The sequence below is a fragment of the Topomyia yanbarensis genome, chromosome 2, assembly GCF_030247195.1.
Source record: "Topomyia yanbarensis strain Yona2022 chromosome 2, ASM3024719v1, whole genome shotgun sequence".
In the NCBI taxonomy this organism is placed as follows: domain Eukaryota; kingdom Metazoa; phylum Arthropoda; class Insecta; order Diptera; family Culicidae; genus Topomyia; species Topomyia yanbarensis.
This window is the reverse complement of record NC_080671.1, coordinates 171,259,308-171,286,464: the sequence shown is the minus strand read 5'-3', so window position 1 is coordinate 171,286,464 and position 27,157 is coordinate 171,259,308. Positions and strand designations below refer to the sequence as shown.

Below are 27,157 nucleotides of genomic sequence, written 5' to 3'. Positions count from 1 at the left end.
TGCACCGTGTGAGACGGAATAGACAAATCAGCTGACAAAGGCAGTGGTCAATAATATCTCGTTCGATACAGTACCGTTCGTGCGTACCCCAGTGAAATCGGCCGTCGCGAGTGAAGGAATAAAAGCTTGTTGCGAATATTTTCACCGCAAAGTAACATTCCCGGGAAACTGCAAGTGAAGTGCAATTCGTGAGCCGTATGTAATTAGTGAATCCACGGCAGTAGTAAAGCCCTTGTAGTGCAGTGTCGAGTAAAGAAAAGCAATCCCAAGTTAGTGACCAAAGGGCTGCAAGGCAGCATACCCTTCCACAGAACGGGTAAAACGGGGACTTTAGTAGTGTAGTGAAGTGATTGCGATAAAACTGGGTGCTCACCAATGATCATCCTGGGCCGTCTTAGTAGATAGACGGAAGAAAATCCTCCGAACCCGGAACCCCTATGTAAGTCGCCCAAACATTTGGTTTTTTCGCTATTCGGAAAATGAACCGCTATTCGCTATTCGGAAGATGAACCCAAGCTGTCCAGATGCCTTATCCACGATGTATGAAGTATGTGGTTTAAATGTTAGTGCCGAATCCATGATGACTCCGAGATCTTTGATGTGACAATGTCTTGGAATGCTCGAGCCGAAGAAATGGTAGTCAAACTGAGTCGGATGGCGTTTCCGCGTGAACGTTACGATTGACCATTTGCTCGGGTTTAAAACCATTCTGTTTAGATCACACCACGTACTAAAGCTGTCCAGTTCCCTCTGCAGAAGCTCGGCATCGGTTTTATCCAGTATATAATAATAGCAGTCGCTTCCCGAGCGGTAAAAAAAGAGATTTATTTGTTAATTAATTATTACATGAACTTATGAGAAACACTAAAGAGACGTCTGTTCTGGTCGATAATGCAATTCTAACTAACTTATTCCTCGTCAGTGGTCATACTTAAGCCCTGTTTCTGCTGAAGGTGCATAATCAAAACTCGCTGACGTCCTGTGGTGATCGATGCCTGTTGCTATCCAGTTGGGTCGCGTGGTGTACGGTGTTGCCACGCGACGCGTTATCGAAATGTTGAATCCGCAGTTTCCCATGGACCTATGTTCCATGATTATATGTTGAAAAATTTTCATGTCGTCGGCGAAAGAAAGGCGGGGTCCTTGTAATGTGATATTGACGTCATTAAAGTAGAGGAGGAATATAGCTAGACCGAGATGGCTTCCTTGTGGTATGCCGGATGTAGCGAAGAATGGTGCAGATAGACAGTCCTTAATGCTGATTTGGAGTTGCCTGCCATCGAGGTAGGAACGAAACCAGCACATAAGTTGTCCATGAATGCCGAGTTTTTCCAGCTTCGCTTTTGCGAAATCATGGGTGATTTTGTCGAAGGCCACCGATAGATCCATGTAAATAGCATCGGTTTGCAATCCGTCAGCAAATCCATCCATGACATACGTTGTGAACGAGAGCAGGTTTGTCGTTGTTGATCGTTTAGCCATAAAACCGTGTCGGTCATCTGCAATGTAGTGTTTGCAGTGAAAGAAAATAGGATATAACACAACCAGCTCGAACAGTTTTGATATGGCACTTAAATACGAGATTCCCCGATAATTGTCAATGTTCGATTTGTTTCCTTTTTTATGAACTGGAAACATGTGCGCTGCTTTCCAGCAGGAAGGGAATGTTCCAGTAGTGAGTGATAGCTCGAAGAGTCGCCGAAGTGGTTCAAGAAGCCCGCTGATACACTTTTTGACAAAAATCGAGGGAACACCATCTGGACCCGGGGAACAAGATGGCGGCGGCAGCGACTTGTTGTGGTGGAAGGCGCTCGTTGGAAAAAACGCATGAAAATTTGTCGGAGAACAGTTGGAAATTTTCCTTAGTGTCGGTGCCTAAAACTCCATTAAATGACATACAAGACGGTAAACCGGATTTTTTTCGCTGCTCGTTAACATACTTCCAGAACGACTTGAGCTTGGATTTCAGTTGACGCTCGACGTTTCGCTGGTGTCTAAAAAAGGCGCGTCTGCTTTGCTGTTTGTATTCGTGGTTGAGTTGAAAGTAGTGATTTCGTAATGCAAGTGTCTTATGCTTCGAGAATTTTTTAAATGCAGCTCGTTTGGCAGATTTTAAACGTCTAAGGACGGTTGATTGCCAGTGAGGGTGTTGATCGGTACTAATTATTCGTTTTGGCACATGGCGGTCGATAAGGTAGTTAAGAATACTAGAAACGCTGCTTCGTTCGCGTCGTCATTGTTAAGATTTTCGTCCCAGTTTATATCCAACAGCGTGCTAACGATGCTGTCGTAGTCAGGGTTTTTAAAATTGTAGACGATAGAGCTTGAGACATCTTCAAAATTCACTCCTAGGTTACCAGCGAATACAAGATGTAGTGGGGGATGATGACGCACCTGCTTGACTAAAGGAGTCGGTGGTCCAATGTACGTCCATTCTCGTTGGTGACATAATTAATTTGCCGAAGAGTTGCGCTGCTGTAGTTGTCCAAAATACAACTGGCATTGTTAATAAGTGCAGATTTTTCGAAATCCAATCGTACAAAACCATTACTTGCCTGGCACCACGTCAAGCCAGGTAAGTTGAAGTCGCCCAGTATAACAATATCATCAGATGGGACGGCGATCGAGGCGATAAAAGAAACGGAGGAAAGATGTACATAGATCAGGCTGGAATCACGAATTCTGTCAGGTGGAAAATACATAACACACAGGAACAGATTGCGATCGGCAAGTTTCACTGATATCCACTATTGTGCTATTATAATAAGAAGCACCTTAATATCAATAAATTCATTGGTATATTATAGTACACCCAACACAAACCCCATTAGAATCTCTTACAATCATACAAGAATCTTTACAGATACTACAAAAACTGCTACTTTGGTATGGCTGATTTAAGACATAACCACCGAACTGGAACTAATGCTTCACACAATAACGAACTGCCAATGTATCATAAATTTGCTTGACACAACACAGGTTCATGAAATTACTTTCGCGGCCATCAGTTTTAGTCGCACCCGGGTTCATCTTAGACTTTTTGAAATAAAATAAATACTCACTCTCTCGGGTGAACATCAAACGAGGTAACGATGCTTCCGGAGTTGTAGTACAGTTCCTGAATTTTGTTTTGTACAATATCGATCTGATAGATACGTCCAGATTTGGTTGCCATTACAAAGTTCCGAATGATCACCGGGTTGCCTTCCAGCGAAACGTCTCGTGGTATCGATTCCAGACAGAGAACCTCCGTATCTTCGTCAACTACAAATAGTTCAAATTAAACCGTTGCTTCAAAAGCCTAAAATGTATACCAGTCTGCTGCTGTCCATCATCCAACACGTACTTCCTCGGTATAACGTCGAACGAAATGGTTCGAATTGGTTCAGGTTCTTCCTGCTTGAACCAGTACAGAATTCTCATTTGAGTATCGTAGAAGCGAATTTCACCATCGTCATCGCCAGTAATCAACTTTTGATCGCAACATTTGACCACATTTATCGACGCATACTTCAAATGTAAATACTTTAGGTACTGTTTTTTGACAGGACCTTCGATTTGTGAATCGTCGCTCCAGATAATTGCCATTCCTGCAGCTGTGACGGAAACCGCCCTCGAAGTTTCATTCACGAAAGTTGAATCATTGTAGTCCTGGAAACCATGCTTTTTCGGCACTGCTACAGAGAGTTTCTGATTTTTGGGATCAAAACACCCAAATATCACAGCATTCTCCAGCGTCACCACAAAATGGTTGTTGTTACCAGGATCAGGACAAAAGTGAATGTTTTTAATTCTCCCCAACCTAGAAGGTAATTCGATGAAGTCTGCAAAAAGGCAAAATGTAGATTAATAATTTCATTTCTTTTTGCACTCTGCACTGTCGATTACCATCTGGACTATCACTACCAACGGTCCATTGCCAGAGTTGAAGCTGATAGCAACAAGCTGCTAGAAGATATCGTCCATCGTGACTGATTCCCACCGCGGTGATCTCTATCGGGGATCTAAATGGTTCGTAAATCGTGCGAATGGCAACCGGAGCCGATCCTGGATTAGATTCTCTGTCCCAAACATTGATGCAATAGGTACCGTCGCAGGACACCACAAATCGCCCGCTGCAGTCGGATGTAATCATATTGATGAACGATTTCTGCAACAACAACGATATGGGGTATAATCTGAAATAGAATATCAGCAACAACATACATGACCAACTAAAGTGTACGCAGATTCTATATGGTTTTCGAGCTTGTAGAAAATTATAGAATTTCCCGATGTAAACACAAGTTCTTTGGTTTGTTTTTTGTTGGTAACGTTGACCAATGGAATCCGAGGATTAAATCCAAATATCCACTCCAGTTTCTGAAAGCATCTAAAGGTATTTTATATGATTTTTTACTTTCAATGCTGTACTGACAAAGGGTTGGCAACGATTGTGGAGATCATCGTCCTTTGGATTATATGGAACAATTTCTCCCATTGCTACACAGAGAATTTTTATTATGTTTTTGTAAGATTTTGTTTTTTTGTTGCGTGCTGGAATTTTTCAAACAAACATTTAGATAAACAACCTACATCGGTTGCTAAGTTGCCGTTACGAATGAAAAGACATAATGCGCAGGTTTGCTTTTCGCAGTAGTGTGCTTAGAAATCAATGTAGCTTTGGCTTGAGGCGAGACTGAGAATTTTTTCGTGTAGCGTGAAAAAGGGACATAACTAGTGATACGGCTTCAAAGGGGTAGGGTGAAATTTTGTGGTGACGCTGGAGAATGCTGTGATATTTGGGTGTTTTGATCCCAAAAATCAGAAACTCTCTGTAGAAGTGCCGAAAAAGCACGGATTCCAGGACTACAATGATTCAACTTTCGTGAATGAAACTTTGAGGGCGGTTTCCGTCACAGCTGCAGGAATGGTAATTATCTGGAGCGACGATTCACAAACCAAAGGTCAAAAAACAGTACCTAAAGTATTTACATCTGAAGTATGCGTCGATAAATGTGGTCAAATGCTGCGATCAAAAGTTGATTACGGGCGATGACGATGGTGAAATTCGCTTCTACGATACTCAAATGAGAATTCTGTACTGGTTCAAGCAGGAAGAACCTGAACCAATTCGAACCATTTCGTTCGACGTTATACCGAGGAAGTACGCGTTAGATGACGGGCAGCAGCAGACTGGTATACATTTTAGGCTTTTGAAGCAACGGTTTAATTTGAACTATTTGTAGTTGACGAAGATACGGAGGTTCTCTGTCTGGAATCGATACCTCGAGACGTTTCGCTGGAAGGCAACCCGGTGATCATTTGGAACTTTGTAATGGCAACCAATTCTGGACGTATCTATCAGATCGATATTGTACAAAACAAAATTCAGGAACTGTATAACAACTCCGGAAGCATCGTTACCTCGTTTGATGTTCACCCGAGAGAGTGAGTATTTATGTTATTTCAAAAAGTCTCTAAGATGAACCCGGGTGCGACTAAAACTGATGGTCGCGAAAGTAATATCATGAACCCGTGTTGTGTCAAGCAAATTTATGATACATTGGCAGTTCGTTATTGTGTGAAGCATAAGTTCAAGCTCGGTGGTTATGTCTTAAATCAGCCATACCAGAGTAGCAGTTTTTGTAGTTTCTGTAAAGATTCTTGTATGATTGTAAGAGATTCTAATGGGGTTTGTATTGGGTGAACTATAATATACCAATGAATTTATTGATATTGATATTAAGGTGCTTCTTATTATAATAGCACAATAGTGGATATCAGTGAATTGCCGATCGCAATCTGTTCCTGCATTACATTGCCAGGTTAGTTTTACGTAATCTATATTTTTACATTTCTTATAAAAGAAATGTATAGAGTTCGCTCAAACTTTCATGATTTTTTTCCGAGGCCCGGAGGACCGAATCTTATATACCAATCGACTCAGCTCGGCGATTTAGGATAATGTTTTTTTCACTAGGTGGTAAAGCTTTCACGCCGACCCAGCACACGATCAGTAGTTAGACCATACTACCGATTTCGTCCACCGTGTGCTAGAGTGAGGGACTCTGAACAGAGAAAATAACTCTGTAGCCTACTCCTCCAAACTTCACCAAGGAGTCCGGAGTGCTTGATCCCCCGGATTCCATTTGAAATGACTACTTCGAGGGGAGGCGTGCTAATGCACTTCGTTTGATTCCAGGTCTAGCTGGTCGTGCTAGTTCGTTGGTCTCATAACCATCATATCAGTTCTGCACGGCATGATATTCTACGCTCCTCTCTATGTTGATCAGTTCGATGTCGTGGTCGATCCAGCGATTCCGGTTGGAGGGTGGCTTCCGGTTCACTGGTGCCCCAGCGACCCTATACTGGTGGTTTGTCGCATTCGGTGCTACTCGGCGTAGTCCCCGATGGTGGAGCTAACCTACCTCGGCGAAGAGTTCCCGATGAAAGAATGTCTCCCGCAACCGTTGACGGACGCGTTTTTCTTGCTTCGATACAGTCCGGCAGGATGCCGAGGTCAGTCCAGCGATTCCGGGTGGAGTATTACGTACGGTTCACTGGTGCCCCGATGATTCAAGTCATCGATTCGCTACTACTCGGAAACGTCCCCGACGGTGGAAGATGGAAGAGTTCCCCGGCAATAGAAGATCTTCCGAAACCGATGCTACCCGGGCAGATTCCGAGGTCAGTCCTGCGATTCTGGGTGGAGGGTGACTTCACAGGCGCCCCGACGACCTTTTGCCGGTGCTGCTTCTCGATCTTCTCTAAGTAGTCTCCGGCGATGGGCTTAGCCTACTCCAACGGAGAAGTTTCCCAATTTTGAAATGTCTCTGGAAACCATTATCTCGATGCTGTCGGTTAGGTGCCGAAGTCAGCCCTACGATTCCGGGGGGACGATGACTTCCGGTTCTCAGGTGCCCCGAAGACCTACCGTCGACGATGCATGCGCTCAGTCTAGTCCCCGGCGGTGAATCTAGCCTACTCCGATCGCGCTCGATGGTCTACTTTATCTCTCTTCCGCAGACTGACTAGTCAAGTGCCATGGTCAGTCCGGCGATTCCAGTTGGAGTGTAACTTCCGGTTCATCGGTGCCTCGACGACCCAAGGCCGTGTACTACTGCTTTGTTGGTCGTTGCTCCTTTCCAGCTTCGTTGCAACGCTAACATGATCTGAACGACTGTTCTGTTCACCGCGTCCCATTTTTCTTTGCCCGCGCACATTCTTTGGACAATATTGTTCATGTTAACGTCCTCACCGACAATGGTTCTCATTTCATTTCTCCCGTGATAGAATTGCAGGCATTTGAGGGCCACTTGCTCAGGCGTCTCCTTAGCATCTCCGCACGCGATGCAGAACGGCGAACGCGCGTGGCCGATCGTGTTCAGATACTTTTTGAAGCAGCCGTGACCAGACAAGGACTGCGTCATGTGGAAGTTCACCCACACCGACAAGCATGAAATTAGTCGATGGGTCCATCTACCGTTTACAGCGTTATCGCACTGATGTTGCCACTGGCTTAAGGTGTCAGCTCGGGCTCGTTTACGGACTCCTCTCGTGCCTCGATCCCCATAACACTCGCTATCTTCTTCGAGTAGAAAGTTTATGGGTATCGTTCCAGCTATCACTTAGGCTGCTTCTGACGAGATAGTTCGATACGCGCTAAACACCCGCATCAGCCTTAACGTCCTGTTCAACCGAGATGTGTTCCTCTTTGTATGCAGTGCCGTCACCCAAGCAGGTCCTGCGTATCTGAGCACCGATGTGGAGACTCTCGCCAGTAGTCGCTTTTTGCTACTGTTAATCGCAGAACTGTTGGGTATGATCCGAGATAGTGTTAAGATCACTTTTACGGTTCTCCCGCATGCGTGATCGATGTGGCTCTTAAACCTTGGCCGGCCGTCTATTATCGCTCCCAGTTGTCTAACTTCGAGTTGATGATACACTCTCCGACCGAAATTCTTACCTACTGCACTGCCTTTCGGTTGCTTATCAAAACCACCTTGGTTTTGTGGTGAGCTAACGTCAGCTTCATCTCGCGTATCCAGTCTTCCCCAACATCTTCTACTTCCACTAGTGATTCGCCGATCACTGGGAGCACCACGTCGTCCACAAAACCGACAATCTTCACGCCTCTGGGGAGGTTGAGCTTCAGCACTCCGTCGTACATAGCATTCCAAAGAGTTGGGTCGAGTATGGAATCCTGTAGAACGCCCGCTGTTACGGTTACGCTTCTTTTTCCGGCGTCAGTTTCGTAGATCAGTTACCCGTTCTGGAAGGAGCTTCTCAGAATTCTTCAGAGGTACTCGGTCCAACTAGCGCTATTGAAGGCGTTATTTACGTCCAGTGTAACCACTCCCCAGTAACGGTTTCCTCTTCTCTTTTGATTCTGCGCAGCCTCCATAGTTTCCACGACCGTTCGTATGGCATCCACAGTGGATCTACCTTTCCGGAAGCTGAACAGCATATTGGATAGGTCATTCTATTCCTCTGGGTATGTTGTAAGCCTGTTAAGGATTACTCTTTCAAGCACCTTGCCGATTGTAACCAACAGACATATCGGCCTGTATGCTGAAGGATCTCCTAGGGGCTTGTCGGAGAAGTTGCAATCGTCCATGCATTTTTGCAACGCAATCCTGAACATATCCGGGTTCGATGGGATTGCTGTTTTCAGGGCCACGTTGGGGATACCGTTTAGGCTCGCTAGCAACATGCACGTAGGTCGGTAATCGCCAAATGCCACCAGAAGGCTGGGTGGCGACTGATTCTTGGTTTTTCTTACCGTTGTCACTTCATTCGCACTGAAGTCAAAGTGCTTGCCCTCACGCCTCAACGATTCGACGAAGACTCTCTTGTCGAACTTCGCTGCTTTCCACTTCTGTTAGTTTGATTGAGTCACCTGCGCTTCCGACTGTATGCTGCTTCCGATAGTGTACCGGTGGTGTTCGCTGTGGGTGTATCTCTCGTACACTCTCCAATTTAAACTTCCAACCAGTCCGGCTGTAGAAGGTAACATCTATAACTGAATGTCGACCTTCGCGACGGTAGGTGCTGGTTGTAGCATCGGTTGTAACATCTACGTTCAGCTTTGTAAAAGCCTCGAGTAGACTACTCCTCTTTGAGTTGGTGAAGCGACTGCCCAAGCGTGAAATCGCCGGCTATAGCAACTGGTCTCCGATAGATAAGCTCTTCTATCAGCTTTTCGAAAATTTTTGTGGATCGATCGGTCGTCCACCGCGGAGATGCGTAGCAGCTGCATTGATTTTGGCAATTACGAAGCCTTCATCTGCACGATAAACCACTTCTTGAAATGAATATCTTCCCGTCGTCCAAATCGCTGCTGATTTTGCGTTATCTGCTATCCAGCTTCCATCACTGGCCGGGAGAAGGTAAGGCTCCGGAATGATGACTACATTGCATTTAGACTCCGCTACAGATAACCGCAGCAAGTGTGTTGCTGTGTCGCAGTGATTGAGGTTGATTTACGCTACTTCCACTGTGATTTCGTTGCAGTTGCCTGTTTGAAGGCCGGACATCGTGGGCCTCTTGTAACATGGTTGTTACCTTCTTCGGTTGCGCAGATCAAACATTTCGGAGCCTGCTGGTAGTCTTGTGCCTTGTGGCCTTCTTCCCCGCACCTTCTGCATAGTTTGCTCCTGTCAGGGCCATTGCAGTTTCTCGCCAGGTGGCCGAACTCTTGACACTTGAAGCACACTTCCGGTTGTAGTATATACCTCTCTTCGTAAGCTACCAGATAAACTAAAAACCGATTAAACACATTAATCAAGTGCAGCACATTCTTATTACATATCTTGTGCAACTAAATAATACCAAACCTAACTTACCTACCGAAACAGGGCTATGGCCATATCAACATGCAAAAGTAGTAAATAAATCATTGCCAGGCATTGTAATTCTCTCTCACTCACGCGAGAAGAAGCTTATCCCAGGTCCAACTTTTCCGAGATAAGATGAGTCGCAAAATTCTCCGTCTCCACAAATAGCGTGAGAATGATTTTCCGGATAAAATTTATTTGACTTTTTCCTTCTCACCGGAGAAGGTGATAAAATTTTAATTTTGTGGAAATCAATTAAAACTTCAAAAAAATACACTTAATTACAAAGAAAAGCGGCGAAGAAATATGATAGACTTGTTTTTTCGTGTTTTGGAATAACGACAGGAAAGCAGCGAGCGAATGAAGAATACCGTGACAGACTCATTCTCTCATTTTCCGGCTGTTTTATTTATCCGGAGAAATAACGCGTTGTATTTATCCGGAGAAGTTGTGTGAGTGCCAATAACTTTTCGTGTGAAAATGTGAGTTTTTATTGTCGCAGTAGCAAGCTATCCGGGCGCATTTACTCATATGAGCGATAAATGCAATGCCTGATCATTGCAAACCCGTACCCGATGCAATTAGTTTACACCAGGCATTGTAATTCTCTCTCACTCACGCGAGAAGAAGCTTATCCGATGTCCAACTTTTCCGAAATAAAATGAGTCGCAAAATTCTCCGTCTCCACAAATAGCGTGAGAATGATTTTCCGGATAAAATTTATTTGACTTTTCCCTTCTCACCGGAAAAGGTGATAAAATTTTAATTTCGTGAAAATCAATTAAAACTTCAAAAAATACATTTAATTACAAAGAAAAGCGGCAAAGAAGTATGATAGACTTGTTTTTTCCTGTTTTGGAATAACGACAGCAAAGCAGCGAACGCAAAAAGGATACCGTGATAAACTCATTCACTCATTCTCTGGCTGTTTTATTTATCCGGAGAAATAACACGTTGTATTTATCCGGAGAAGTTTTGTGAGTGCCAATAACTTTTCGTGTGAAAATGTGAGTTTTTATTGTCGCAGTAGCAAACTATCCGGGCGCATTTACTCGTATGAGCGATAAATGTAATGCCTGGTTTACACACGCTTTGCTACCTCTCAGCGCTTGGCTTGATTCCCGACCAAACGCAATAAATAAGACAGTGTGCATGCAATCTCAGGTTACACACGATAGGAACAGTTTTTCCCGCTTTGCACCGTGCCAGCGCTTACCTCGGTGCACAGCGACGCAGCCTAAAAACAATCAATAAATTCAATATTTCAGAACAAGCAAGCCCTCACTTCATTTTATGTCTCCTTTTAGCTTTAAGGAAGATTGTAATTGTCAGCTAGCATTAGAACCCGAAAACGGGTATATAAGAAGAATTAGAATAATAAACGACACTCATTATTATTGGTCTGACCCGACTAGGCGGATGTACATCCAGTCCGACAATCGGCTATCAATCCATCGAGTTAAGAAATCATTTGGTACATTTTTTTCCTTTGCAAAATCTAACTAAGTCACCCATCCAAGTTGCGTCTCGTTCCGCGTAGATTCAAACATATTTCACGGCTGAGAGACACTCAAATCGACAAATCGACCAGCCAAATTTGATCTTCCCAATTTTAAGTGTCTTGTTTGCTGCTTCGACTGGAAGCCTAACCGATGCCGCTTGTGTGCCTACAGGTCCCTTTCTCATTCGGATCGTCATATCCACTTGTCGAAGCTAGCACTGTTTTTTCACAGCTTCTCTTAGCTCTTCTTCCGAGGATATCTCTCCAGGTCTTTCCATTGGATGGCTGCCTCCGAACACAAGGCTTTCACTTTCACCACTTCATCCATAACTTTCTCGGTGAGCTCTTTATAAGTAGAGCTGTTTGACTTCGGATCCTTTTTCAGTTCCATGCTCATCTCGCACCGGAGAGATGAGGTGCGCCTAATTTTCTTGATGTCTGAGCCCTGCCCTTTGAGTACCAGGTTTGTCCGAATTGCGTGCAGTACCTTCTCGTATGAGTCATCGTTAGCTTCGACTATGAATTCTTCACCTCTCTTTCGTCCCTTGAAAAGCTTTCGCTTTTCGGACCTATTCTTGTTCTACTTTGTGCCGCCGACGACTTCCTATTTGGTATTTTTAACCACGTTGCACAGTGGTTTAAAACGCGAAAAACGTGATCGTTTTGAATAACTTCGAAATGGTTAGTTATAGCGATATACTATCTTCGGAAGAATTTATGACAATGAGATGCCCCATCTTTATAAGTAAAAAGTTTGATGATTAATCCTCCTATAAGTGAGATTCAAAATTTATTTCTCATATAATTAGAGATAGCAAATTGGTGTATTCTGCAAAGTTGTAGTAAATTTCTCTACAAGAAACTTTACTGAAGGTGGTAATAGTCTATCTTTAATAGTCTTTGAGATATAGAGCATTATTAGAGGAAATACCGAAAAAATCAATTTTTTCATTATAACTTCTTTCCAAGATTTTTTGGAAGTTCAAAATGTTCTACAAAACTATCACAATTAATGAAATACAAAATTTCGGTGAAGAAAGCAACTTAATATGTTGAGCAGATTCTGAGATATTCACGATTCTTATTCAAAAAATGGCCTACTTTGCACTCAAATAATTCATGAATGGGCAAAAATGGGCAGACCACTCTATATGTATTTGAAAGTACAAGAAAGATGCTACAATATTCTGTGTTAATCACTTGTATCCGTTTGTATCCATGGCTCTGGTAGCTGGATTTAAAGAATATCATTTATTAGTCTTAAATATTGATACGAAATATATTCGGTAAAGCTGTTGAGATAAAGTGGTGGTACCTTCGGCAAAGTGCCGAGGAATATTCTTCTTAGAAACATTGCCGAAGACATCAGTTTGCCATCTTTACTAGTTTCTTAGGTGCGGTGCAATATTTATAGAAAGCCTACTAAAAGCGATTCATTTGGTAATCGCGCATGCTTTGATTACTTGTTTAGCAATGTCACTGTATAGCGTTACGTCAGACTTCGTAAGCAACAAAACTAGTTTATTGGATCGAATGATTTGTATTTGCAGTAATCGCGATGGTGGACAATAAACAAATTTTTAAAAAACTTTCTTTCATATAACAATACAAATTCAACTGTCAAATCGTTCATAGCAAACGTAGACGGTTTGCTTATATTAATGTTCCAAGCCCTGGTACTACATTCTATTGTGGAAATTGACCTTCTGTGTTGACAAACTTTGCAACCGATTTCAGAGCTAATACACAGCCTACTTATACTTAAAATCGTTCCTTGTTATGATTCGACTATATGGCTCATAAGACAACGCATTACTCTCTCTGCCACCGAACAATGCACTGTATCTAAAAACCAGTCAAGACAAAAGGCTGCTGTCTTCGACAATGTCTCTTGTGAGAACACTCCACATAGAATGCCGAACATAGTCCCACTTTATCTCTTCAGTTCACCGAATATGTTTCGAATCAAGATATTAGACTAATAAATGATATTCTTTAAATCCAGCTACCAGAGCCATGGATACAACCGGATACAAGTGATTAACACGGAATATTGTAGCATCTTTCTTGTACTTTCAAATGAATATTGAATGGTCTGCCCGTTTTTGCCCGTTCATCAATTATTTGAGTGCAAAGTAGGCCATTTTTCGAATAAAAATCGTGAATATCTCAGAATCTGCTCAACATATTAAGTTGCTTTCTTCACCGAAATTTTGTATTTCATTAATTGTGATAGTTTTGTAGAACATTTTGAACTTCCAAAAAATCTTGGACAGAAGTTATAATGAAAAAATTGATTTTTTTGGTTTTTCCTCTAATAATGCTCTATATCTCAAAGACTATTGAAGATAGACTATTACCACCTTCAGTAAAGTTTCTTGAAGAAGAATTTACTACAACTTTGCAGAATACACCAATTTGCTATCTCTAATTATATGAGAAATAAATTTTGAATCTCACTTATAGGAGGATTAATCATCAAACTTTTTACTTATAAAGATGGGGCATCTCATTGTCATAAATTCTTCCGAAGATAGTATATCGCTATAACTAACCATTTCGAAGTTATTCAAAACGATCACGTTTTTCGCGTTTTGGACCACTGTGCGTTGGTGGCTGCTTCGTTCACTACGCCGGGAGCTTCCTTATGTTTCTTGGAACCTCCTGGTCTCGCATCACCTGGTTCTTGGCCTCTTCTGTGTGGAAAGGGACGTCCCTAGGGGGATTTGTCTTTCTCCTCGTATGTTTCTCTCACTTTCGGTGGTGACTCTGTTTGCCTTATTTCAAAGCACTTCTCGGCCATCAACAGCTCTTTTTCGATTACCTCCGCTTTCTACTCCAAGATTCTCTATTCCTTCACGGCCAATCCGAGGTTTCCTTGTATCTTCAGGACCAGTGTCTCGATGTCCTTGTGCATATTACTCCATTTGTCAACAAAGTTGTGCAGTTCGACTACCAATTTTTTAGCACTGCTATACTCGGCAAGCTTGATATTTTCCACCAGCCGCTCCTCTCCTGCTTTTGCTGCTTCTGTTGAAGCTGCGGTTGCTGTTGCTGTTGAGGCTGCTCCTGGTGTCTTCCTTCCTTACTCAGACTGTCAGCCCAAAGTCGTCGTCCAATTCGTAATCCGTGTCCTGTCCGTTGACGTTCGCCCTGGTCAGTATACTGATCATGGTATGTTACTGGCATCGATCCTGATGTGCCGGTTGGCACTCCGGTTGGGCTAGCGTGATTTTATTGCTAGGACAATGTCTGTATGTATGTAACAGACAAACTCTCAATCGTGTTTCTGAGCAGCGGCTAAACCGATCTTATCCAAACCAATTTCAAATAAAAGGCCTATCACCAAGACAGAACGTTATTCATTTGTTTTTGATTCTGCAGATAATTATCATTCTATACTGAGCTAGATTGTATTATATTAGCGAAACATAACGGTTCTTCAACAATTCGCAAAATTCATTATGCTAGTCAGGTATGGTCCAACAGTTGATTCCATTAACATCACAAAACCGATAAGCTGCTGTGAATACACCGAAGAAGTTTTCACTTCAGATGTTCAAAAGCCCACTGAACAGCAGACAGGATAGAGTATTCTTACCACTTGCAGGAATTTACATTGCGAGCTCGAAAATAGAACACTGCAGGCAAGAACACTCTCTTACCTCATCACGAATATTCAACAGGTTCGTCAACTGTCACGTTTTCCTGCAATGTGGATTATTGCTATGCCGGGCGTTATACAACAGGCTGATGCCTTTCGATACAGACTGATATGACGACAGCGCAGAAATACTGAAATCAGGATGATTCAAGGTAATTGAGTAGCGTGTCAATGAAACGATAGCGAGAAGCAGCAGACTGCGGTCGGAATGAGGTTGGAGTATGTTCTGTTAACTTTTCGTATCAATATTATGCAACAAATTCTATTCAAATTAATTGAATTACCGCTAATGATAGCAGACATATTTCATATCGTTTCAATAAATCACTCGAACCCCGAACTCCCTATAGCACCGAGAATGTGATCCAGCAGAATCATTGTTGTCCGATCGTTTCAGTTCTGAACTCAATAACCGCATAGCCAGCCGTCACCGCGTTAATGTGCTGAATAAACAAATGGCATTCAATGACCGCGAAATGATGATCGCGATATGGTTTATACTGGTTTGTTTATTTTTATACTTTTTTGATTTTGCTCAGCCAGTCTCTTACATAAAAAAAAACTGTTAATGCCTACAAACAAACACGACGGTAAATTTGACGGATTCTCGCAAACAAAATTGCATTTAGTGAGCCCATGTCACAACTGCGGTGTGTTTAGGTTACGAAATTAACATAACAGTTGTCATGATTTTCTTGTATGGAAAAAATCGATGCATCGAACGAGTTATGATAATTAAGTGGAGAGAATCAGAAATAAACAGATAAAGGAGAGTCGGGTATAACATATTGTTTGTGATTTCCTCTGTGTTACCTTGTCTTTTTACCGATTTTAGAGATGGTCGAGTTTTAGTGTTGTAGAACTCAAGCCTGACCTAACCCGAAAATTTGAATATTGAAAAATCCGAATCCGAAGCGACAAAAAACTGAATACCGTGAATCCGAGAATTTTAAAATTGAATACCCTGAATCCGACTCTAGCCCGAGAATAAAATTTTTGGAAAACCCAAACCCGATAAATTACAATTTGAGAAACTCGAAATGAGCCCGAAATTATTAATACCAACCAATCAACCGAAAAGACTATTTCACAAATGCTTGTATTCATACACCACGCAATATTTTTCCTCCCTTTATCCACAAAGGAGAAAATTGTTTAAAACCACAGTTGCGCGTGATGGGCATAAAACTTATAACTAAATTAGTTATGGAATTAGCGTTTCGACTTCGTCTCATCAGAATCTGACACTAACTTAGCGACAGGACTAAGCTAGCGCCGGATGTAACGCTAGCTCCAAAACGCCACCTCTTTGGTCTTCCGAAGTCCTTGCTTCATTTTAACTAAATAGGTTTCGATCGGACGAACTGTGTCCCGTTCGGTGGTCATAAAATACATCGAATTAGCCTCAAAACACTCCTGTGCGGTTTTGTAATAGTGACATAACGCCAAATCAGGGCCCAAAATCATACTGTCTCAAAAACGACAGAAGTTGTTTTTGGAGGTGCCCAGTTTTGCCTTTGGTCACAAGTGAAGTGAGCGGAGTCTTAAATTGTCCAAACGATGTGAAATTTGACGTCTGAGCTTATTTCGACGTAAGTCACAATAGGGAAGGGAGGGCCTTTGAGATCTCAAAAAAATATGTTTCTTACAATGCTCTAAATTGCAGTCTGCTTCTTGCTTAAGGTGTATGTGTAATGGATTGATATTTAGAAGGGCCTCAAGGGAAGCACTCGGAGTGGTGGTGAAAGCACCAGTCAACGCCATGAGCGACATGCTTTGCAGATGGTTTAGCTTTGACTGGACCGTCATCACCTCTATGACAGTATTGAACATACAATTGTCGTGTAAATCTAATACACACTAGGTCGTTCCAAAAGTTCGATGGCCATGCACGCTTTTTTGACTCTAAACTTAATGTGAACAGACCAGTTGAGCTTGTAATTCAATATAACGCCAACGTATTTGAAATTTTGTTGGAAGTTGAAGTTCATTGAAGTTTTGTTTGGATTAACTGATAATTTAACTTGTCGACACCACTGTTTGACAGCTCGTAATGCTTGTTGCATCAAGTCAAACATTGTTCCTATGCAAAGTTCAGTAAATAGTGTTTGATAATCATCAACAAACCCGTAGGAAATCCAAGCATTGATTTTCCTCAACAAGCCGTTGGCAGCTAGATTCCATAGTAAAGATGACAGAGCGTCACCCTGAGAACAGCAGCAAATACTCAATTTCCTTATCTCGGCCTGCCTCAGTAAAGAGCAAATAATGCGGTTACTAAGCATTGCGTTTATCCAACCCGAGACACATGCAGATACCCATGACGCGTCACTTCCAGAATAAACTGGAAGGACTTTTTTTAAAGCACCGTAAATATTTAGGGAATACACCCAATCTAGATTGCTTGAGCGAGAAGGCTTCTTCAATGTTATAAGTAATCTTACGAGTTGAGTATTCGTGGATTCCCAGTTTGTAGACTTAGGATTACGATACGGTACCACATTGAGGGTGACATCAAGGTGATCGAACTTTAGTCGTATATTTATTATCGGATAGAGACGGTTCAGTTTCATTTGAAACCTGCCAATTTCCCAGTTCATGCGAAACTCTTTCAGAACTAAGCGTTATGTCTAACACATCATCTCTCCCAGACTTCGCAAAAGACGGTCGGTTTCCCACATTCAGAATATGTCGATTTGTACTACCAGTGTAATCCATCAGCTCTGAGCAACTCACATGGATATCTGAGGTGCCCCAAATAATGTGATGAATGTAATTTACAAGCTTGTCGTTTAACTCAAATATTGTATACAAAACATCATCCATTCGTATGTCAATCGCCTCATTGATTGCAGATCTCATAATTCCTATTACAACGTACGTTGAAATATCTTTAACTGTTGTTCAATAATTAAAATATTCTGCTTGAATAATTGTGACGCCTTATCAGGCTAATCATCACCCAGTTTACGATTGTAAACAAAAACTTACCGCATATACATGACAGCATCGTTGTTACGTTGCCATTAGCGGTGAAAGCACACCCCAGCGTTGATCGGCGAGGAAAGTTCGAGGAAATTGTAACATCATCAAACGAGAAAGTTGTATCAATTCCAGCTGCAAATCTTGGACAATAAAATACTTGGCCATGATGATCCACCACGCCATCACCAACCAGCCCACAACTCGGTAGCACAACCGACATCCAGCGCCGAGCTGGAGAATTGTATGCTTTTCACTTTAGACGATTGGAAAGTGGTACAATCTACTGGTAAAAGCAAAACTCCGCCTCAAGCCTTGAGTGAAAGAAAATAGCAACAGCAGTAAAGCAGCATAGCTCTCATCTAAGCGTGCCCTGCTGCAACATTAACCCATTTCACCGCAGCCCACACGCGGCCCACTGCCACACTCTCGGCCTACTTGCAACGCGCCACTCCATTCCACGCTGTTTCGTTATTTGATGCACATTCCAAACCACCATCCGTGTCACTGAATTATGGGGTACACTGCGAAGAAATGTAGGTAGGCAGCACTCTCACCGAGGGGGCTGCGATGGTATCTCTGAGCCGCAACAATGGCCAATAGTAAGTTTGATCGTTTTATCGATCGCTGGTTCGCCGGAATAGAGTAAGTTTGTGTTGAAGTAAAACCGAATTCCTGATTAAAATACGTACATTTTGGATATTAAATAAATAAGACGAATTTCGCGCCAAATCGTATTCAGAGTTGGCAGCACCCTCTCAGATTCTAATGAAACTTTCTGTACATGAAGAACTTTGCATATTTTATTTTTCCAAAAATGATCTAGACTGTCTTTTGAAAAGGGCCTTTTTTACCATTTTTTTTTTCAAAAGGCTATAGTAGAGTGACAGAAAAAAATTACCCCCATCGGCCCACTCCTGAGTCGATTCCTAGTCCCACCAGGAGTGTCTGCTCCAAATTTGAGTCAAATCGAACGAGTCTAGCTACCGGACCAACGTGCTTGAAGTTTGTATGGGATTTTTCGACAATTTACATGGAGAAAACCCACTTGCTCACATTTTCGCCGCTAGGTGGCACTGTATACATCAGATTATCACCAAAAGTGATACTTAAGAAGATAATTTTATTATCTACAACTTTGTTGAAGACTGCAAAGCGATCCGAATCCAATAGGAAAAGTTATTAAACTTTTAACGACGTGATGTCTGAGTCAGTTTTGCATGGGGCCTAGCAGTGCATGGTAGTGTATCAGTACTAGGTTCTAACAAACTAAACATTTTTATGGAATAATGGTTAGATTTAGCTGAATAGTATGTTCGGAAGAATTGTAGTACATAATACGCATAGATGGCGCCAACACTAACTTTTCAACGAAGAGAGATAGAAATTAGGTGTCTTCTACAAAGTTGTAGAACAAGAATATTGCAGTAATTCTTCCTAACATCTCGATATTCTATCTCTCTCCGTTGAAAAGTTAGTGTTGGCGCCATCTATGCGGTCAGATGTGGAACTACAATTTCCTAACCAAAACATAACTCGTATGATAAACTACAATTCTTCCGAACATACTATTCAGCTAAATCTAACCATTATTCCACAAAAATGTTTAGTTTGTTAGAACCTAGTATTGATATACTATCATGCACTGCTAGGCCCCATGCAAAACTGACTCAGACATCGCTTCGTTAAAAGTTTAATAACTTTTCCTATTGGAGTCGGATCGCTTTACAGTCTTCAACAAAGTTGTAGATAATAAAATTATCTTCTTAAGTTTCACTTTTGGTGATAATCTGATGTATACAGTGCCACCTAGCGGCGAAAATGTGAGCAAGTGGGTTTTCTCCATGTAAATTGTCGAAAAATCCCATACAAACTTCAAGCACGTTGGTCCGGTAGCTAGACTTGTCCGATTTGCTTCAAATTTGGAGCAAGTACTCCTGGTGGGACTAGGAATCGACTCAGGGGTGGGCCGATTGAGTTTTCAAAAATTCATTATTTTTCTGGGCAGTCTAGGCTATAGTCTAAAAATGACAAATCCTTCAAAAAATGTTGTAGGTGTGGTTTTCACAAAATTAGTCAAATTTTCAAATAAAAATATTGAAAAAAAAAAACTTCTTCAGTGTATTTTTATCGAAAACTAAACCAATGAAAGTCATAATCATCTCAGATTCCAATAAAACTCAGTTTGTGAGAAGATATTGTCTAATTTAGCAACTAAGCATTTTTTTATTAAGGGGTTAACTATTTTTTCATTTTTCATGAAATCGATTTTTTTTATTACTTTATCTGAAAGTACAACTCCTTGCGAATGGTTTCCCAAATTTTTATAAAGATCCAAGATATAGATCGAAAGGTACAGCACTTCCAAGCTCGCTTCGTCTACCAAGAGCAGTGGTAATTTGAAATTTTAAACTCGATTATCTCGAAATGTCGTTTTACTAAAAATGGTTTTTCCGTGATCACGCCGAAAAACTACTCAATACTTTTTTTTCAATTGATCGTAAATAATTTTTCTCGTACTTTAACCCATTCATGCCCATGTTGTTTGTGGACAAGAACGTTTTTAAACAGCTATAACTTTTGATTGAGGCAAGATTTGCTCACAAAAACAAGTAAGGCTCATTAATGTGATTATTGAGGGATTCCATGAGAAACCGGCCGACCGCAAAATATGACCATCGTCGAAAACAATTAATTCGTGTAATTATGCTCTTTTTAAAATTTATTCGCGTTACCCCATCAAAAAATGTCAAAAATTTAATGTTTATCGTTTTAAAGACGTAAAAGCAACCTTTTAAGTGTATTTGGATCATGGAGAAGCTTTCAATAAAAAAGTTTTCCTAACAACAACTTTTGACATTTTTTTATAATTCTTACTATTTGCAGTCAAAAATACAATTTTCATTTTGAATATGATTCTAAACGCCATTTTAAATTGAAATGCTCTTAACAAACATTTTCTAAAATGTAGTAGTTCTCGAGATATTTTAACTTTTGTTTTAACAACACAATTATTTTGTTTTATTACGACCTTTTCATAAGTTATTCGCGTTTCTCCATCAACAATAATAGGTTTTTCAAAAGGCCCGTAAACTTTCCTGCAACTTTCTCTTTGACATCAAGGCGATATTGTAAACCATTTGAAAGTTACATGTGTATATCAGATAGTTTTGCTGTATAAAATACAGTAATCGAACAAAAAAATTTTGAAATTCATACACGTAGAAACGTTTACGCTCTTTTGAAAAGTTGCTCTTGAATCAAAATAATCTTATTACCTGTGGAAAATATTTAGTCTTGCATGACGGTGAAACGTGTAAAGTTTCATTGGAATCTAAGATGGTCGGTCACGATTTTAACACGGACGGATCTTCGTGGAATTCCTCTATTGCCATTAAATTGAGTATTAACAGTTACAAGGATCAGCTCTAGAACTGAAATTATTGCAATTAGTCTGATTGTATTCCGATGGAGCAGTGCTGCCAGGGACAGTTTACGTTGACGACGGAAAATGATTTTGTCATATATCTTCGTTATGGTGCAATATTATTGAAAACTGATAAAACTTATCAATTTAGACTGTCGTTGGCTACATTTTCCACGTAATTGGACTATTGTAATTATTCTAGGAGAATTGTATTGAGCATTAGAAGGTAAAATTTGACCAGCTTCGAGCACTGCCAAGGAAGCACCTATCTTTATGAAAATAGGTTTTTCGTGTTTCTTGACCCAACCGTTTTCAAGGAAAAATAGTTTTCAAACCCTACATGCACTAGAAAAAAGTTGGGCATGAAAGCATGATTCCTTTTTTATTCATAAATTTTTGTTTCATGGGTAAGAATTTTTTTAATACAATTTTTGAAGCTTAAAACATCGATTTTTTACTAAAAACGTTCTCGAACGCCGGAAATTTTTTTTTATTTATTTAACTAATCGTTGAGATACGAGGAATACTCATACACTAATAAAATTTTTGGAGTTCTACGATTTTAGATGATCTACTGGTCTCTAATCGTGATCACCGCAAACCTCTTAAATAAAAAAAGGGTTCGGAGAAAAAGCCGTAACTCCGCCAAATATCAATTTATTTTTATAAACTTATACTTGTTTATTTTACTGAAAAATGTACTACCAAAATATTATAAGTTTGATGCAATGAAATCATTGTTTTAATCATTCACGTAAATTCAAACTTTCTTGACATTTTTATTATTAAAAGGTATGTAACCCCTTAATCAAGAATCCCATTGAAAGGAGTTTATGTCGTTAAACAAATATTCCATTATTACTTTTTTATTTTCTTGTTTAGTGCTGAGGGAGAATCAGAGAAAGAAATAACCACTACAACATTATGTATTGAATTTTACATAATTTTTTATTCCTTTTTTATATTTTACATTTGTCTTAAAACTATCTTCATGCATGCTATTTTGTATTATTTCTATACAAGGAAAATATTTTTGGTTCATCTTTTACCTTTTCGTCTCTACTTTGCCCCAGGCATAGACACAAAAATGGGGAATTTTTGAGTTCCAGATATTGTTTTGGTGCTATTATACAGCTCTGAGAGTTCTTCTGACATTTTGTTGTACTGTTCAGTGAATATGTAGCAGTAAATTAATTTTGTGATATTTTTATCAGTTTGTTCAACTGCACAGTTACTCTCTCGGGGACTTATTATGGTATTTCCATAGTCGCGATCAGCCTGGCTCTTTTTGCCATTCGCTTTAGAGTGCCACCAATAGCATCACAGGGTCTTTTTCCATGAGATGCTGCAACAAAATGCCATTCTGAGCTCAACTCTTACTTTGACTGGAATCTACACAAGCTTGCAAAGTTTTTCTTATTTTCGTATTGTGCTGCTGCTCCATCAGATAAAAAATAAATTTTAGAAAAGTTTGTCAATTGTTTCATAAAATTTATCAGTTTTGAAAGGAACAAATGAACTGCAGTCTTCAAGTCTTCCAGTCTTCTAGTCTTCTAGTCTTCTAGTCTTCTAGTCTTCTAGTCTTCTAGTTTTCTAGTCTTCTAGTCTTCTAGTCTTCTAGTCTTCTAGTCTTCTAGTCTTCTAGTCTTCTAGTCTTCTAGTCTTCTAGTCTTCTAGTCTTCTAGTCTTCTAGTCTTCTAGTCTTCTAGTCTTCTAGTCTTCTAGTCTTCTAGTCTTCTAGTCTTCTAGTCTTCTAGTCTTCTAGTCTTCTAGTCTTCTAGTCTTCTAGTCTTCTAGTCTTCTAGTCTTCTAGTCTTCTAGTCTTCTAGTCTTCTAGTCTTCTAGTCTTCTAGTCTTCTAGTCTTCTAGTCTTCTAGTCTTCTAGTCTTCTAGTCTTCTAGTCTTCTAGTCTTCTAGTCTTCTAGTCTTCTAGTCTTCTAGTCTTCTAGTCTTCTAGTCTTCTAGTCTTCTAGTCTTCTAGTCTTCTAGTCTTCTAGTCTTCTAGTCTTCTAGTCTTCTAGTCTTCTAGTCTTCTAGTCTTCTAGTCTTCTAGTCTTCTAGTCTTCTAGTCTTCTAGTCTTCTAGTCTTCTAGTCTTCTAGTCTTCTGGTCTTCTAGTCTTCTAGTCTTCTAGTCTTCTAGTCTTCTAGTCTTCTAGTCTTCCAGTCTTCCGATCTTCCAATCTTCCAGTCTTCATTCAAGTTTGTTATGAATAAATACCAAATTCGTTACTGATAATTTTTGCATGTATCAGGCAACTAGCAGCTGGGAAAATGGATCCTTAGACGATTATGACTTTCATTGGTTTAGTTTTCGATAAAAATACATTGAACAAAAAATTCAGTTTGGATAAGGAAAATTTTTTTTCAAATAACTTTTTTCCTTGAAAGTGCCCAACTTGAATTTTTGACGGTAGGTAGGGAACATAATTACATAATATCTTGAAACAAAATTTTATCCAAATCATTTTTTTTTGTAAATCGACTTTAAATTTTTAAAATCGATTTTTCAGTGTAGGAGTCAATAAAGAATTTTTTCAATATTTTTATTCAAAAATTTGACTAATTTTGTGATAATCACTCTTACAACATTTTTTGCAGGAGTTGTCCTTTTCAGACTATAGCCATTTGAAAAAAAATGATAAAAAAAAATTTGGTCCTTTTCAAAAGACAATCTTGATCATTTTTGGTAAAATAAAATATGTAAAGTGGCTTTTTGTGACAAAGTTCTCATGTACAGAAAGTTTCATTAAAATCTGATAGGGTTCTGCCAACATTTGTTCGAGTTGGCGTCATAAATAATTCGTTAGGAGTAGGTATTTTTTTTAAATATAAGCAAAAACAAAAAATTAAATATATCAAAATATTTATCCGGTATTTTTTCGCATTTGGTAGGACACATATCGTCGCTGTTGTGCTATCTTATGACAAACGCCATTTTGGGGTGAACTGAGTTAGATATGCCACATTACAAAACTGAAAATTCTCTACAAAATGGCGTTTTCAGAATTTTGAAATTTTGTTTAATTACTGAGGTATAGCGAGAAAAATGATGAGAAATTATCAGTTTTTTGCTGCAAATCAATCTATCTTGAAACTGGCTCAAGTTAAATAGAAGTTTTAAATGCTCGTATATGTAAAAAAATTGAGGAACGAAATAGAATAATTATTTTCAAAACAAAAATAGACGTATTCCAAGAAAAATGCGGTTTTAGCTTTAAATTCAAAATATTGCATATTTGGCGACACTAACCAAAAAATACTATTTGTTCTAGATTCCTGGACCAATTTCCTTTAAATTACGTCTCACCGATTGTTTCTAGACGCCATAGAGCCAAATATATGAATAAAGTTAATAATTGATGCTTTATTTGTATTGAAAATTTTCCATGTACAATGTTGTCACATCATACAAATTTTGGCATCAATACACACATATGACACGTATTAGTGCGACTTTTGCTTACATTTTTAATAAAATCTCTCGATATAGTTAATCGATCTTCGTAATATTTTAGAGACTAACACAGAATAGATAGAAGCATCAATTGTCTTCTATGAATTGTTTCTACCATTTATAAGTCTCAAGATATTCAATTTCAAACTTTAAAAATCGTTTTTCTCGCAATGTGCAAAATGGCGCTTGTCATAAGATAGCACAACAGCGACGATATTGTAGGCTAAGGAACATAAATTATTGTTTGCCAAAACTTGCAACTTTTTGAGATAAATGACTTACAACCATGATATTTTTCAATGTTTGGACTCATATTTTACTTCCAATGTGCCGAAAATTCTCCTATAAGAGACGCAAATTATCAGTTCTGATAGAAGCACGAGGTTGTAGGTAATAAATTTTACAAGTTAAAAAAACATGAAATTTTCTGATAATCGCTATAACTGTGGTTATTGAAAAAATAGAGCTTAAGTATTTTTACATTTAACGACATTCAATTAGCTAGTGATTACTGGGTAGGGAAAGTTATGAAAATTTAGAGCCATAGTACTCAAGTGAGAGCAAGGATGTAAAGTATACAGATCAGAAAACTAGAAGTGGCAGGGTCATTAGAACAGGCTTAATACCTTACGGGCTTAACTTTTGTCTCCTACTGATGATGGTCGAGCCTAGTAACCTCTAGCTAATTGAATGTCGTTAAAATGTAAAAAAGGAAATGTGACTACATAGTCGATATAAAAAAGGAAAAAGAGATACAGCTTAACGATCTTCAAAAATTTGTCAAAGTTTTGAACGTTCTAAAACTTTGCCGATGACACAAAACCTCTAGGGTGCGAAATAACAAAGTTAACATCGCAGCACCACCTATACAATGAAAATCCAAATTAATTAACATCATGAAAACAAGGCGCAAATAAAACCAAGAAACTTTGATGTACACCACAACTATATAAAACGCACACTAAAAGCGCAAGAGATTTTGTCTTGCTAATACAGGTATACCTCGATTTAACATACTCACGATTTAACATACCCTCGATTTAACGTACTTCGATTTAGCATAATTTTTACCTCGATTTAACATACAAGTTAAATTTTATCAATTTTTTTCATTATCCATGTTACTGCAGTGAAATGGTAAGAATCAATACTAATTTTATTGTATGATCCGCTTCAGTGAGGGAATATGTGCATCGTTTCTAATGCTTAAAGCAACATAATTTATCTTCGTTTTTAAGCTAGATTATGTTCAAGACCCAAAAACTTTCTTATGTTTATTTTGGTACGCACAACAAGGTGAATAAACGGAAATGTTTCGTGGTGCAAGGTTATTTCTAATAAAAAATGTATAAGTTTTTACGTATAAGCTAAAAATAGATAACTGGAAAGATAGGACTAATCGAAGAAATAGGGCAGTGACTAGACGTTGACGCTCGGTGAGTCCCACTAATAGGTATTGAGACCAGAGTCGGAAAATGTTTTTTTCATTTGCCAAAATCAGGCGAAACTGACAAAAGAACGAAGCTTCTTTCCATACCACTAGCAGTTTGCGAATTCGAAAATGAGACAACGGGCTAGGACAAAGCAAGCATGTAGCAGAGCGTTTTCATTATTCTCTCCGCACGCTCGTTTTCGCTTTGAGATTCAGAATGATATTGGTAACTTCGATATTGAACTTACTGCTCGGGAAACGAAAATACACTAGCAATGATATTTATTTGTCGATGCTCGATTCTGTAGATTTGCGAGCTAATGATGGTATTGTAAGACGGAAGACTGATCGGTGTGCATATTTCTCATTTTAACTATGTTCTAGTTGCACATTGCATTAATTTCATTTAATTAATGAGAATCGCAAATGACTGAGCATGCATCAAAACGAAATTGCAACTTCGGATTGTCATAGAAAAACGAAAGTCGCTGCTGCTGCTACTCGTTTTCGTAGAATCGAGAAAGGAGGGGACATCGCCTTTATTGTTTTATTTTTTCATGCATTTAGCGACGAAAGAGGCAGGGAAAGGACGAATTCTCTGAATTTCGTTGTTCATTGAATAGGTATGAGAATTTTAGGCTCTGATTGAGACCGTAGCGGTGTTTACGAAACTATTGGAAATTTGTAATAAGATCATGATAGTTTCTCGATGGTGGAGTGGTGAACGCAACCAACTCGAACTTTGAAGAAAAGAAACTTCGTTGTGGATCGACACCTCCTGCAATTGCATAGAAAATCAATAGACGATAACGATGAAAGACACAAGTCATCCTTCAATGTACGACTCCTGGTAAGTTCACAGTGCTTATGTTAAA

The 27,157-nt window shown here is 39.7% G+C and overlaps 1 protein-coding gene across 2 annotated transcripts in view; it reads right to left on the bottom strand.

The window, feature by feature from the left end:
* Window positions 1–15,031, bottom strand: part of LOC131682113 (cilia- and flagella-associated protein 251-like) — a 42,130-nt gene extending 27,099 nt beyond the window's left edge. The window contains exons 1-5 of one of the 2 annotated variants that reach the window (XM_058963338.1): window positions 14,988–15,031; window positions 4,210–4,375; window positions 3,892–4,153; window positions 3,318–3,827; window positions 3,066–3,267 (exon numbers count right to left, since the gene is read on the bottom strand). In XM_058963338.1, the coding sequence (XP_058819321.1) occupies window positions 3,066–3,267; window positions 3,318–3,827; window positions 3,892–4,153; window positions 4,210–4,375; window positions 14,988–14,992 (1,145 nt within the window). In that variant the 5' untranslated portion in view covers window positions 14,993–15,031. Of the gene's footprint in view, window positions 1–3,065; window positions 3,268–3,317; window positions 3,828–3,891; window positions 4,154–4,209; window positions 4,376–4,420; window positions 4,560–14,987 lie in introns of those variants that run through there. The other variant, XM_058963337.1, reaches the window with a different exon arrangement.
* Between the last annotated feature and the right edge of the window lie 12,126 nt (window positions 15,032–27,157).